Source organism: Electrophorus electricus, chromosome 12 (genome assembly GCF_013358815.1).
Source record: "Electrophorus electricus isolate fEleEle1 chromosome 12, fEleEle1.pri, whole genome shotgun sequence".
In the NCBI taxonomy this organism is placed as follows: Eukaryota; Metazoa; Chordata; class Actinopteri; order Gymnotiformes; family Gymnotidae; genus Electrophorus; species Electrophorus electricus.
In genome coordinates, this window is record NC_049546.1 from 392,138 (window position 1) to 406,715 (window position 14,578).

The 14,578-nt window shown below is 45.3% G+C and overlaps 2 protein-coding genes across 2 annotated transcripts in view; one reads left to right on the forward strand and one right to left on the reverse strand.

The window, feature by feature from the left end:
- zcchc14 (zinc finger, CCHC domain containing 14) overlaps window positions 1-3,144 on the forward strand; it is a 44,534-nt gene extending 41,390 nt beyond the window's left edge. The window contains exon 13 of the mRNA XM_035532102.1: window positions 373-3,144. Coding sequence (XP_035387995.1) covers window positions 373-428 — 56 coding nt within the window. The 3' untranslated portion in view covers window positions 429-3,144. The remainder of the gene's footprint in view (window positions 1-372) is intronic.
- Window positions 3,145-3,683: 539 nt separating this feature from the next.
- map1lc3b (microtubule-associated protein 1 light chain 3 beta) lies at window positions 3,684-6,802 on the reverse strand. The gene is made up of 4 exons (XM_027029941.2): window positions 6,581-6,802; window positions 5,593-5,648; window positions 4,220-4,326; window positions 3,684-3,976 (listed from the first exon to the last, which is right to left on the reverse strand). The coding sequence occupies exons 1-4, from the start codon at window positions 6,618-6,620 to the stop codon at window positions 3,805-3,807; spliced, it is 375 nt and encodes a 124-aa protein (XP_026885742.1). The 5' UTR covers window positions 6,621-6,802; the 3' UTR covers window positions 3,684-3,804.
- Between the last annotated feature and the right edge of the window lie 7,776 nt (window positions 6,803-14,578).

Here is a 14,578-nt window from a genome sequence, read left to right on the forward strand (position 1 = left end):
CAGACACACACACACACAGACACACACACACACACAGACACACACACATACATACTCACACACATTCACTCACACACATTCACACACTCACACACACACACTCACTCACACACACACACACTCACTCACTCACTCACACACACACACACACACACAGATACTCACTCACAACTCACACACACATACTCACTCACAACTCACACACACACTCAGGCAAAAATTGAATGCAATAAAATAAAAATAAAAAAAAGAAGAAAACAACCATTTTAAAAGTTTTTTTTTATCAGTAATTTTTGTTAAATGGGCTTCTGCTGATTTCATCTGCTTGTACTTATGTATGTATTGTGTGTGTGTGTGTCATTGTTTTTACAGGGATGTTTCGTCTCAAGTACTCTCCTCATTCAGACAGCCAGGACTCTGCTGACTAAGTGTGATTCTACGAGTGTGTGAGGTTATGAAGAGTCCTCTGGTGTGAGCCTGCACTCACACACACTCTGCCCACACCTGAAGCACTTGGAGTGACTCTTCAGTAAGGTTGGCATGGAAACCAGCCATGCCACTCAGACAGGGCAGAGAACACACTAAAGAACCCAGACTGCAGACAGGCTTCAGAAAGCAGCCTCTCCAGGCGAATATTAGTCTAACGGGAAAACAGTTTAATTTTAGGTGGCTACATTTTGATGATTCAAAATGCGTCACACGACTGCCATGTAAAAGTTCTCCACCCAAGGAAAGACGCTCATTTTTACAAGTCTTTGTGTATTCTTGCTCTGTCTTTTTGGATGTCATAGTTTTGCAAATCATTTTAGTCATTTTTGGAAACCATACCAGGTAGTTTTTGATGACATTTTTGCTCAGTGCCATAACAAATCAGGATGAAAGCACAATGCTGCCTCCCCTTGGCCGTTTACTGTAATGACACTGAAAAGCTCTGGCTGCCCGTGCTTCAACAGTCTGCCCCGTTTGGGTTGTCTGTCTGGAGCTGCTTCAACAGTCTGCCCTGTTTGGGTTGTCTGTCTGGAGCTGACAGAACTAGCCTGTTACAGCATGGACATGTTGAACTGCTCCATCATTCTTACCTGGTGGTGTATGGAGAAGAAGCCTGAAGCCCAGAGAGAACAGAACCACACGGAGAAAGAACAGGCTCAGGAACCCGTCCCACAGCCAGTTGGGTGACCACTGCAGTACCCCGTGTGTGCCCTGCAGGGACCACACAGTAGGTGCCGAGCAGAATCCCTCATCCTCAAGGTTCAGGAGTGGTGCTTGCAGGGTTCACTATGCATGCTGCCTTCTGACAAATATTCATGCGCTATGTTTTCCTGTGTAACCAGCCAGTGTTTCTAGTCCTCCAGACGCTGTGAGGGAGCCAGTCGCGTTCCTCTACTCTTTGGTCATTTTGTATTTAATGGTCGATGGTGAACTGAGTTTGTAATCAGAGTTATTTTGTATACAATACCAATTTGAGACTGTTTTTCCAAAATTAAACTTTATTGATTGTCTTTTGGATGTGTGTATGTGTGGGATCCTTTTTTTTTTTTTTTTTTTTTTTTTTTACACAAATGTACTTCAGTACTGAAATAAGAGTTGACAGCACATTTTAAGGCAAATTAAACTAAATGTGGCGTCTACAGTCGTGGTCTTTAGCTGTTGTGTCTACGATCGTGCTGGTCTACAGCTTTGGTTGTTCTCCATTTTCAATTTATTATTATTATTAGTCACAGTCATATAGATTATTTCCCTCCCTTGCAGGTTTATGGACCCACTGAGCTTAAGGTGTAAATCAGTCTATGGGGAGCGTTCAGCATACAGTAGGAACAGTTAGCTTGGTGAGGGGAGCTCAGAGGAAGGATAGTTCTGCGCCAAGACCAATGGCTCCAATTTTCAGATGCTGCAAAGACGGACAGGCTGAGGTGAGTCAGCGGAGTCTAATTACAGGTTATATGGAGGAAAGACCATAAAACTGACAACGTGGATTATGGGTAATGTGTGATGAGTGACTACAGGGTTTTACAGTGAAAATAAAAACTGCCGCTATTTCTCCATAAACCTGAACGTTTGAGTTATGTAGGTAACGAAACACGATGAGGATGGCTGGACACTTGTCAACATCTTGAATATTCCTGTTTTATTTATCTGTTAAAATAACAAATGTGAAGTTCAAGAGCAGAGTGACACAGGGGAGATAGCATGGCTATTAAAGTGGAGATACAGAAGAGAAGGATCACTGCCAAACCATGTCAGACAAACACCTGTAGACATTGTTCTTTACACAAATTTAGCATGTGAACATTAACTAGGAAACTTCACTTTAAATACACAAAGACCATTCCAGATAAACACACAGGCTAAAGCACCTGAGACAGAAGCCTTGGACACTGTGGTTGTTGGACAATTAGACATCCCCACACAGGCAGACACTAGAACACATATGCAGTGATATAAAGGTGCAGAGAACCCTCTCGTAAGGTCAGGACATTGAGAAAAGCAGGTCTCCTGGAGGCATCCTGGACCTGCTGCAGAGACATCTGCCAATAGCTAACCCACGTCCCCTCACACGCTCGCACCGGGCCAGAGGTGCAGCTAACCCGCGTCCCCTCACACGCTCGCACCGGGCCAGAGGTGCAGCTAACCCGCGTCCCCTCACACGCTCGCACTGGGCCAGAGGTGCAGCTAACCCGCGTCCCCTCACACGCTCGCACCGGGCCAGAGGTGCAGCTAACCCGCGTCCCTTCCTGTATCTGCATTACAGAGCTGTAAGGTGTCTGATTGATGAGCATTTTTCTGGAATGACTCCCATTCCATCTGCTTTGTGTGGATCACAGAAATTATCAACAGGTCACAGTTCCTCCTTTGTGAGTCCAAGAAGCCTCCAGCTCACAGCTGTGCTGCAAGGAGCTGCTGGGAATCGCCTTGAGCGCAGAAGTTCACCAGCAACAGGCTGTGCAGCGCACTACAGCTAACAGTCCTTCAGATGGTACAGATCTGCACTTGAACAAGCTGATCTGTTCCCTGTCGGTCTCATGTGAAGCTACAAGCTTTGTCAAGTTTAGCAATCTTGCAACTAAGAGTGAGGGAGCGTGTGACTGTACCTCATATCAAGAACTTGCACAATGCATTTAAATGAGAGAATCTGTCATTCACATATCCACTACACATCAGATATGTGGCATTTCTGTTAAGATCAAACTCCAAAAATATACAACTAAAAATAAAAACACTACTCCTTCTCCGAGCTATTCTAAGCAATCGTCACAACTCATGTGAAGCACGTTCTCACCAACACACCATTTCATTAACGGATCATGGACTGACCACAGGTTGAAGAAACCGGATAAACAATGTGATCAGAAACCATCAGGAGTCATCTGTATTTAAACACAGCCTCTGCTCTAGGGCTGATGGGACTTCCACACAATCACAGGGACAAAGTCTGTCCACCCAAATTAAACGACGAAACCACATCAACGTCAGAAGGAAGGAGATCTGGGTATTACGGGGCGAGAAGAGTGAGACTTCTTCTGTCTGCTTCTGTATTGAGGTGGTGTGTGTGTGTAAGCTAGGCGGTGTATGCAGTGTGTGTGTGTGAGAGCCAGGCGGTGTATGCAGTGTGTGTGTGAGAGCCAGGTGGTGTATGCAGGGTGTGTGTGTGTGTGTGTGTGTGTGTGTGTGAGGGCCAGGCGGTGCATGCAGGGTGAGGGTGTGTGTGTGTGTGTGTGTGTGAGAGCCAGGTAGTGTATGCAGGGTGTGTGTGTGTGTGTATATGCTGGAAGCTCATTGTCCGTAAGTGAGAGCAGGAAGGTTCTACTAAGGCATCGCACTTCCAAAGGTTTCCTGAGAGGCGTAGACCATGTACAGGAAGCCATCTTCATCCCGCTCCCGCTCATACACTTCGGAGATGGCTGTGGACACGGACACCATGCTGTGGCCGTTCACAAGCAGGAAGAAAGCCTGGTTGGAGTTCAGCTGCAGGCGCCTCCTGGTGGCAGCAACATGACAAAACACAAACTGTTAGCAGTTCTGTTTTAATCTGCTATTTTTAGCCTTCGTAGGACATACTAAAGGTGAATATAAACAGAGCTTGGGTCTAATCCCTCGCTCCCCTTATCCCTCTCTCTCTCTCTCTCTCCCTACACACCCTCTCTTTTCCGCAGGTTTTCATGCAGTAGTCCAGCGTTCTCTGCGTGAGGAGGATCTACACAGCACTGGGGCTCCAGCTTACCTGATGATTTTGATGAGTTCACTCATGTTCACATGGTCAGGAACCAAAAACTTGGTCTTGTCCAGAACAGGCAGTTGTTTTTCCCCCTTGTACCTCTCAATGATGACCTGAAAAATGAAAACAGACAGCAGACACTTCATTCTCTTGTTTTATAAAAAAGTAAGCACACCAGTTTCTGAAATATTTATTTAAAATACCAAAATTTGAGTTTATAAAACTCTATTTTTGTTTTTTGTGTTTGTATGTGGGACCCTCCCTTTACACCAATCATAGAGAATTCTTGTTTTTTGAACAGATCAGTCAGCAGAGCGGTAATGCGGTAATGCGCGTATGTAGCAGGGCGGTAATGCGGTAACACGCGTATGTAGCAGAGCGGTAATGCGGTAACGCGCGTATGTAGCAGGGCGGTAATGCGGTAACGCGCGTATGTTGCAGGGCGGTAATGTGGTAACCCGTATGAAGCAGAGCGGTAATGTGGTAACCCGTATGAAGCAGGGCGGTAATGTGGTAACCCGTATGAAGCAGGGCGGTAATGTGGTAACCCGTATGAAGCAGGGCGGTAATGTGGTAACCCGTATGAAGCAGGGCGGTAATGTGGTAACCCGTATGAAGCAGGGCGGTAATGTGGTAACCCGTATGAAGCAGGGCGGTAATGTGGTAACCCGTATGAAGCAGGGCGGTAATGTGGTAACGCGCGTATGTAGCAGAGCGGTAATGTGGTAACCCGTATGTAGCAGAGCGGTAATGCGGTAACGTGTGTATGTAGTAGAGCGGTAATGTGCTAGCTCTGCTAGCAGGCCTGTGTGGGCCCCAGGGGAACACAGTGGGGGTGTGAGACTAGGGGGCAGGGTGGTACTCTGGAGGTGATCCCATTAGCAGCTGAACGAGTCTAATCCACAGGTGGCAGACTGTCACATGATCCCCCAGTCAGCTGGTGACACTGTGCTCTTCCAACCCTGCTGTCCTTTAGAGCCTTGCTTACATATGCTGATTTGAGCAGACTCTCAGAGGTCTGGAAACCAACGACTCCTCACACAGTTTATACTGCTTTGATGTGTAAATATGACCCTTTAAATCAGGGGAGGGGTGGGTAGGTGTGTTGGCAAGCATTCAGAGAGGTCCCAACCTTCATGAATGACAATATGACCCTGCAAACACTCACTATAGTTCAGACATATGAGAATCCAGCTGGACTCCACTACTGCATGTCCTGCATGACCCAGGAGTCTCAAAGACAAAGGTGAGATCCCCAAGTCAACCGAAACAAACAATCCCGACGCGCGCGCACACACACACACACGCTGACACACGGCATGCAAGGCACCGTTTCCCAGTGGGTTCTGCACCGGGACGGGCAGCGGAGGGGCTCTTACCGGAATCTTGCTGGGGTGCTGCTCTCGAATATGTCTGACATCGTCCACTCTCTGTTCTGTAGGGGAAACGTCAACACACTGTTACACGTTCACTCAGCTAAAGAACAGTTATCGACTAATTCATTTTTAACTGAAAAATTGGAATGAAAGAAGCCCGACTCATGTTTTCACTGTCGAAGTCTAAACAGTTACAGCGACTAGTGGCTGTGCTTCTGGAAACCAAATGAAACAAGTTCCGCCGTTTTTAGGTTAAAACGCAAAACAAAGACGGTCGTGTGTATCTTAAGAGGATAAGAAGGATCCAAACACGTGACCCGCTTAACAGACGTGATGAAAACAGGGCCCACGTTCACTTCAGCACGTGTAGTGGATAAACCACACGAAGCCCACTCACGTCCAGTCGGACCAGTCACACGTCGGCGGGCTGCACCTGACCCAGCCAAGGCGCCTCTTTACTCCAGGAATCCGCTTGCTGAGCTCAGCGGCTGGTCCCATCCCCCAATTCTGCAGAGAGCTCGTCTGCATCTCCAGATCTGCGTGTGGTTGCCACACATCTGGCCTCGCGACGGTATTGCGACACCGAAGCTGAGTCTCGAGGCAACCTGTACTAAACAGTGCCGAATGTTTGTCTTATTCTGTTATTCGCAGCTGCATAATTCTGAATACGCAGCGGTTGGAGTGTTCAGAGATGTGCATCAGCGCCGACACCCTTCCCCAGGTCACCCCGAGCCCCACACGACGTGACCTACTTTAGACTGCTCACTGTAGGGCCCTGCGCACCTCCATGCACCCTGGCGAACCGACACTAGCTGTTTAAGAGGAATATTATATATATAAAGAGAACGATGTTGATGTTAAAGGTTAATTATTGTAAGGAGCTTGACTCGATTAATCTATTAATGTCATACTAAACTGTAAACATTTCGCGCATTTTGTCGCAGGTTTATTAGAAAACGAAAGCGAGCTCGAGCCCGCAGCACGCGCTTACCAAAGGTCCTTCTTTGTTTGAACGTCTTTTCTGACGGCATGTTTCACGGACACGCGAGAGTATTTAGGCAAACCGCCTAAGATGAACAGAAGTAAAATAGCGACGCGTCTACGCAGGCGTTACCGAGTTGGGTTTCAAAAAAACCCAAATAACGCAACTCTTTTGCAACCCTTTCCTGCTCGCGAGTGACTCTGCTGCTGCGCGAGGACTCTAACCAGCAAAACAAACCAGTCAGCTGACGCGTGACGTCACGGGCGGCCGAGCAGGGGCGGGGTTAAGATGCTCGCGGTTCTAGTGCGACGTGGAGAGTAATTGTCTCTAACATAGTGCCCGAAAGCAAGGTGTTTATCTTTTTATAAGCCATTATCATAAAAAAAGAACCCAATACCTTTATCAAACAAGGAAAAAGAAAAAAAGATCTTCCTGCCGTTGCGGTCTATTACGGTACAATATTATTTATAACATTTTATCAGACTAAATCTCATTCTTCTGGTAATGTTATTTCCAGACAGTCCTCCTGTGTGCTGGAAGAGTGGAAGAGCAGTTGTTACGTCACAAGCTCAGAGATTAAGACGCGCGACTAGTAATCAGAAGGTTGCCGGAGCAAGACCCTTAACCCTCAGTTACTCAGGTTGTACTCAGTCAGAATTGTAAGTTGTTTTGGATAAAAAGCGTCAGATAAATGCTGTGAAACGTAATCATATATATATATAACCTTTAGCATTGAACTGCGATGTTTCAGTGCAGCTGCAATGTGTATCTTAATTAGTATCCACACAGTCTGTTCACAGAGTGAGATGGATGAGGGTGTCGTGCGTTATTTGATCTAAACATGACTAGAGGCAAGAACAGGAAAGAGTAGTTGTGTAGGAATGAGCATATCCAACAGGGTAGATTACTGTAATGTTCTCCTTGCAACCCTGACCCCAACACTAACCCTAACCCTGACCCCGACCCCAACACTAACCCTGAACCTGACCCCAACACTAACCCTGACCCTGATCCCAACACTAACCCTAACCCTGACCCAACCCCAACACTAACCCGGACCTTCACCCCAACACTAACCCTAACCCTGACCTGATCCCAACACTAACCCTGACCCTGACCCAAACACTAACCCTAACCCTGAACCTGACCACAACACTAACCCTGACCCTGACCCTGAACCTCACCCCAACACTAACCCTGACCCTGACCCTCACCCCAGCACTAACCCTAACCCTGACCTGACCCCAACCCTAACCCTGACCTCGACCCTGACCCCAACACTAACCCTGACCCTGACCCCAACACTAACCCTGACCCTGACCCCAACACTAACCCTAACCCTGAACCTGACCACAACACTAACCCTGACCCCAACCCCAACACTAACCCTGACCCTCACCCCAACACTAACCCTAACCCTGACCTGACCCCAACACTAAACCTGACCCTGACCCCAACACTAACCCTGGCCCTGACCCTGACCCCAACACTAACCCTGACCCCAACCCTAACCCTAACCTTGACCCTGACCCCAACACTAACCCTGACCCCAACCCTAACTCCAACACTAACCCTAACGCTGACCCTGACCCCAACACTAACCCTGACCCTCACCCCAACACTAACCCTAACCCTGATCTGACCCCAACACTAACCCTGACCCCAACCCTAACCCTGACCTCGACCCTGACCCCAACATTAACCCTAACCCTGAACCTGACCCCAACCCTGACCCCAACCCTAACCCTGACCCCGACCCTGACCCCAACACTAACCCTGACCCTAACACTAACCCTTACCCTGACCCTGACCCCAACACTAACCCTAACCCTGACCCTGACCCCAACACTAACCCTAATCCTGACCCCAACACTAACCCTAACCCTGAACCTGACCCCAACACTAACCCTGACCCTGACCCCAACACTAACTCTGACCCTGACCCCGACCCTGACCCCAACACTAACCCTAACCCTGACCCCAACACTAACCCCGACCCTGACCCCAACACTAACCCTAACCCTTACATTAACCCTATCGCTGACCCTGACCCCAACACTAACCCTAACCCTGACCCCAACACAAACCCTAACCCTAACCCCGACCCTGACCCCAACCCTGACCCTGACCCCAACACTAACCCTAACCCTAACCCTGACCCAGACCCTGACCCCAACACTAACCCTAACCCTGACCCTGACCCCAACCCTAATCCTGACCCCGACCCTGACCCCAACACTAACCCTAATCCTGACCCTGACCCCAACACTAACCCTGACCCTGACCCCAACACTAACCCTAACCCTGACCCTGACCCCAACACTAACCCTAACCATGACCCTGACCCCAACACTAACCCTAACCTTGACCCCAACACTAAACCTAACCCTGACCCTGACCCCAACACTAACCCTAACCCTAATCCTGACCCCGACCCTGATTCCAACACTAACCCTGACCCCGACCCTGACCCAAACCCCAACCTTAACCCTGACCCCAACACTAACCCTAACCCTGACCCCGACCCTGACCGCAACCCCAACACTAACCCTAACCATAACCTAACCCTGATCCAACCCCGACCATAACCTAACCCTAACCCTCAAAAATCCAGCTAGTTTATTCAGAATACTACTGTCAGAGTATTAACAAGGATTAAGAGATATGAGCACATTACTGTAATACTCAGGTCATTACACTAAGAGATATGAGCACAATACTGTAATACTCAGGTCATTACACTAAGAGATATGAACACATTACTGTAATACTGAGGTCATTACACTGACTCCTAGTCAGCTTCAAAACACATTTTAAAATATTGCTTGTTGTATCCAAATTACTAAATGGGTTTGTTACTACTTACATTACTGATATGCTGAAAGACATACAGGTCTGTTGGACACCTTAGAGTGATCTGACCCAACAGTCCCTAGAATGAGAGTTAACCCATCTGCTACTACACTGCGGCCAGTTAGAATAAACGCCCTGAACCCCTGGAACCATTTTCCAAGCCAGTCTGAATACACACCTTTAATTCTGTTCAGCTGCTGTACTTGTGTTGCACATATTTTCAACACCTCTGATTTTATGCACTTCTAGTCAATCTTTTAGTAATCACATTTATTTTAATTAAACTACGATTTTGTTATTTGTGTTTTTAAATTATTTTATTTATTTAAATTAACCTTATTTCAATTGCATTATTTATGTTTCCTTTAGTGTATTTTCCCCTCTTAATTCATTATTAATATTTCATTATCTAATTTATTTTCTATTTAAATGACTATATTTAACTTTATTTAATTATTTTTTTCAGTAGTCTTCTCACCCTTTCATTTGCCAGAAACCTTGCTGGGGTAAAAGATCTTGGGGGTGTAATAAGATAATTTTCTGTGTCTGTGAAGCACTTTGAATGTTCATGTAAAGATCTGTTCAAATGAACTTGACAGAAATTTGCTACTGCATAACTGACATCATCTCGATGGCTATAGTTTTAGATATACATATCTGTACCCATCCCTTACAGACACGCCTGTTCCTTACAGATACTTCTATGTCCATCCCTTATTAATATGAATATTTATATCCTCTTACTAGTGATTTGAATATGTAATTTATAAACAATGCTGGGTAATAGAAAGAAGCTTGTAATGCGCTGGTTGTCCATTAGGTGGTGCTACAGTACACGTTATTGTCTTTTTAAACTGTAATTAATATTATGAAGTGACATTTTTGGTAAAATTTAAATATGCTTCTATAAAATATTGAAATATTTACTTAAGATGGTAATTTCTTGGCAATGTTTCCTATAAACGAAGCAATGAGTTTATCATAATTTATTTGACTTAAATGCTGTTATGACAAGAAGAGATGACACATATTTACCTTTACGTCATTTATCAGACGCTCTTATCCAGAGCAACTTACAAAAGTGCTTTGTCATTTACTCATAGAGTACATCCTACAGTACAGTAGGTTGGAGTCCAAGATACCAGTGAACTAGAGTACTGTAGAATACAGGGATCACTGCTGATCAATGCTGAAACCTAGAAGTACAAACCACATATAAGTTCTGTAACAGACAACAATCAGTGCAATAAACAAAAAAATACACTACAGTAAGTACTAGAGTTTCAGTTAGTCAGTATAGGAGCAGGGTCAGTGGTCATTTAAATATTCCACAAATATATGGGTTTTCAGTCTGAATTTAAACTCTGCAAGGGACTCTGCTGTCCGGACAGCAAGTGGAAGTTCGTTCCGCCAGGAATCGTCTCCATGAAACTTGAAGCCTGGTGTTTCTAGCCGAGTCGTACCTGAGATTCGAAGTATTCGATGTACAGATTGAGCTTTGTCCAGTGACCACATTACAGTAAATACTGTTACTGTTTATTGTAATTACCCCCAGATCTGTACTGAAACATTCAAGCTGGCACAAACAAGCTGTGCTGTTGGTCTAATTCTGTGTAGACAAAGGGCTCAAATAAACTTGATCAAATTAACATAAACAGGATTTATAGAGAACATCTCATAAAGAATCACACACAAACACACACATACATACACCCTCCCACACACACACACACACACACACACACACACACACACACAAAAACATCTAAAATGTTTTTTGTTTATTTACTAAAGGTACACACATGTAGGAGGAAGGTTGTGTCCTGGGACATACTGGGACATATTTGGACATTTTTGGACATGTTGGGACATGGTGGGACATGTTGGGATATATTGGGACATATTGTCATCCATATTGTATGAGTGTTGTGGACGTGCAGTGCAATGTCAGTGTTTGTGGAAGACTTCAGATCTTCTGGCTGAGTTTGAAGCTGCTGTGGCCCGAGCCAGACTGAGGGAGTTAAATGTCAGAGCGTAGGTGTAGTCTTAGCGATGACACCAGGTCACAGAAACACACATATATGCACATACACAAACGCACGCACACACAGAGCGAGGGGAGCAACTTTAATAAGGCCCAGAATGGAGTGTGTGTGTGTGTGTGTGTGTGTGTGTGTGTGGTATGAAATCATTTAAAGGGCCAAGATATCATTGTATAGACCCAGTCTGAGCTAATCCAGGATTCACACTCAGATACTACCACCTATAAAGATTAAAATATTACCCCCTGTAAAGACTCAGATATTACCCTCTGTAAAGACTCAAAACTAAACCCTGACCTGATGGACTTTATCACAGATACCAAAGATGTTATAGAGGCATAATACAGGCATGTATGCAGGAGTGTGTGTGTGTGTGTGTGTGTGTTTGTGTGTTTGTGTGTGTGTGTGTGTGTGTGTGTGTGTGTGTGTGTGTGTGTGTGTGAATCACTTCTCTCCACTGCTGTCATCCACCCCATCATCAGATGGTGATCATGAAGCTTGTGAGCCGTGAACACAGACAGATGTCCTGTAGGAAGTGCAGTTGGATCTTGTTTCCATTATCAACGATGTCTCTCTCTCTCTCTGTCTGTCTGTCTGTCTGTCTCTTTTTTCTCCATTTGTCTATTTCTCTCTTTCTCTTATCCTTTGCGCTGGTGTCAAACTTTTATTATAATTATTATAATAATAATAATTGTATTATTATTATTATTATTATTATTATTAATAATAATAATAATAATAATAATTAATAATAATACTTTTATTATATTTAAAACTTAATGTTTTATTAATGTTATTTTCTTCTCATATTTGTACTGCTCATTCCTACTTTGTTTTGTATTGTTTAATATCTTTGTAGTGTAAAAGGAGCTTGGAAGTTCAGTTCACTTCTGCATTAATCTTTAACTGCTCAGTCAGGCTTCAGTAAATGTTTACACTCCTGAGGGGAACTGAGACTGTAGTTCAGAGTGATAGAAGTTCTGCCTTTACTCCTGTCACTATGTATCTATCAAGATTAGTCTCTCCATATGTAATCAGCGTGATTAGTCTCTCCATATGTAATCAGCGTGATTAGTCTCTCCATATGTAATCAGTGTGATTAGTCTCTCCATATGTAATCTAAATGATTAGTATCCAAGTGTAGATAGAACTGCATTTTGCTACACTGTCTATCAAATTCACAGACTACAAGGCAATTAATTCTCTTATTAAACTCCACATACCAGCACGTACCAGCACGTACCAGATGTATCTGACCTTCATGCTCTCTTACCAACTCCTTGTGGGGCTGATGGCATCATCTCCACAGGGCACTGCTCATTCTCCCTGTGGGCTGCAGGGGGCGCTTTTAAACAACCTCTACACGTCAGCATACTTATGTGTTTGACTTCATGACAGCAGAGTCACAGGAGACCCAGCACTGCTCACTCCAATGTTCCAGCTGAACTAACTGGACTAACCGGGCTATAGACAGACAGCTTACTCTGACATTCACACATTAACTGCACTCCCATGTCAGTCCAAGTTATCCTGTTAATCGTATTTAACACTGAATGGTATCATAATAGTAGTAGTATATTAGTCAAAAATGAGCTATTTAAATAGCACCCTCTCTCTCTCTGTCTCTCTCTCTCTCTGTCTCTCTCTCTCTTTCTATATATACACACACTCAGAGTGTGTGTGTGAGAGAGAGATATGTAGAGAGATTCAACATTCTAGTAAAGTATCAGGGATATCAGAGGTCCTTCATCAGCTGTGCAAGCAAAGTTCATCATATATATGAAGCTTCGTATGTCAGTAGTAAATCATTAGTAAGCTAATATTAGTGATGTGGACTACAGATACCTGAGACTCTCTCTTTCTTATAACTGGGTAATCAGATCTTTAAGGAGCCTTTTAGAATTATTGAGATTATTATTATTATTCAAGCACGAGGTAATGAACAGGCTGATGATCAGCACACAGGCCCTGAAGGAAAACAGCCCCTTAACGTTTCCTGCTTCACACACGGAGTGAACGGCTCTTTTCAGTATCAGACCAGTGATGGAGTGTCAACAGCCTGAGTATGTAAACAGGCAGGGAATGTAAACAGAAGGGAGCAGGTAAACAGAGGGGAGCAGGTAAATAGAGGAGAGGCCACAGTTGCAGATGCGTATCATTGACCTGGAGAACCAACCCGTACCTGAAGAACTGCTCCACACCTGGAGAACTGTTCTGTGCCTGAGAAGCCAAAAGCTGGGGGTTTGATGCTGCAGTTGCCATGGAGGTTACCATGACAACGTGCTATACTGTTCACAGAGAGTTTAAGGAAAACACCCACTCTCATTTTTTGTCCTCGGTGAGGCATATTCATTGGCACAAAACTGAATGCTTTTAGTCCCACAGACCACCCCACAGACCGCCCCACAGACCACCCCACGGCTCGTCCCACAGACCACCCCACGGCTCGTCCCACAGACCGCCCCACAGACCACCCCATGGCTCGTCCCACAGACCGCCCCACAGACCGCCCCACAGACCACCCCATGGCTCGTCCCACAGACCACCCCACAGACCGCCCCACAGACCACCCCACGGCTCGTCCCACAGACCGCCCCACAGACCGCCCCCTAAAGCAGAATTTGTGGTTGTGACTTTGGTTGCACAATAGATCACAGAGTCAGACAGAAGCTGCTTGCATGTATTACACAGTGAGGAAGGAAACCCAACAGTTTATTTAAACAGAACAAATGCACAACACAATTACAATTTATTCTAAAATTTTAATGAATTCATCCAGAGAGACTCACATGAATAAAACATCACCTCAGAGCTGGAGGTCTGGGTTCCCTCCCACATGAGCAGTGTTAGAGGGCTTCAAGCAGCTTGTGCACACTTTTACACACATCTACATTCTTTTACACACTTTTACACACTTTTGGACTTTTTTCTTTAAGAGATAAAAACACTCACACTTTGACACTTGGCCATCCCACCTGTGTGCAGTATGGGTCATGAGGCCAGCCACTCCGCGGTCAGACGCACAGTAGGGAAGTAGTGTGAACACGCACAGGCGCACGGAGCCAGGGCTGCAGACAGGAGGTGTTCACGAGCGGCCGCGTGCTCCCATGGC

Excerpts from the sequence above, each read along its gene's own strand:
- map1lc3b (XM_027029941.2), bottom strand. The coding sequence starts at position 6,620 with ATGCCGTCAGAAAAGACGTTCAAACAAAGAAGGACCTTTG. Across the intron at positions 4,327-5,592 it reads AGCACCCCAGCAAGATTCCG|GTCATCATTGAGAGGTACAA; the intron begins GTAAGAGCCCCT and ends TTCATTTTTCAG. Across the intron at positions 3,977-4,219 it reads GAACTCATCAAAATCATCAG|GAGGCGCCTGCAGCTGAACT; the intron begins GTAAGCTGGAGC and ends TGCTGCCACCAG.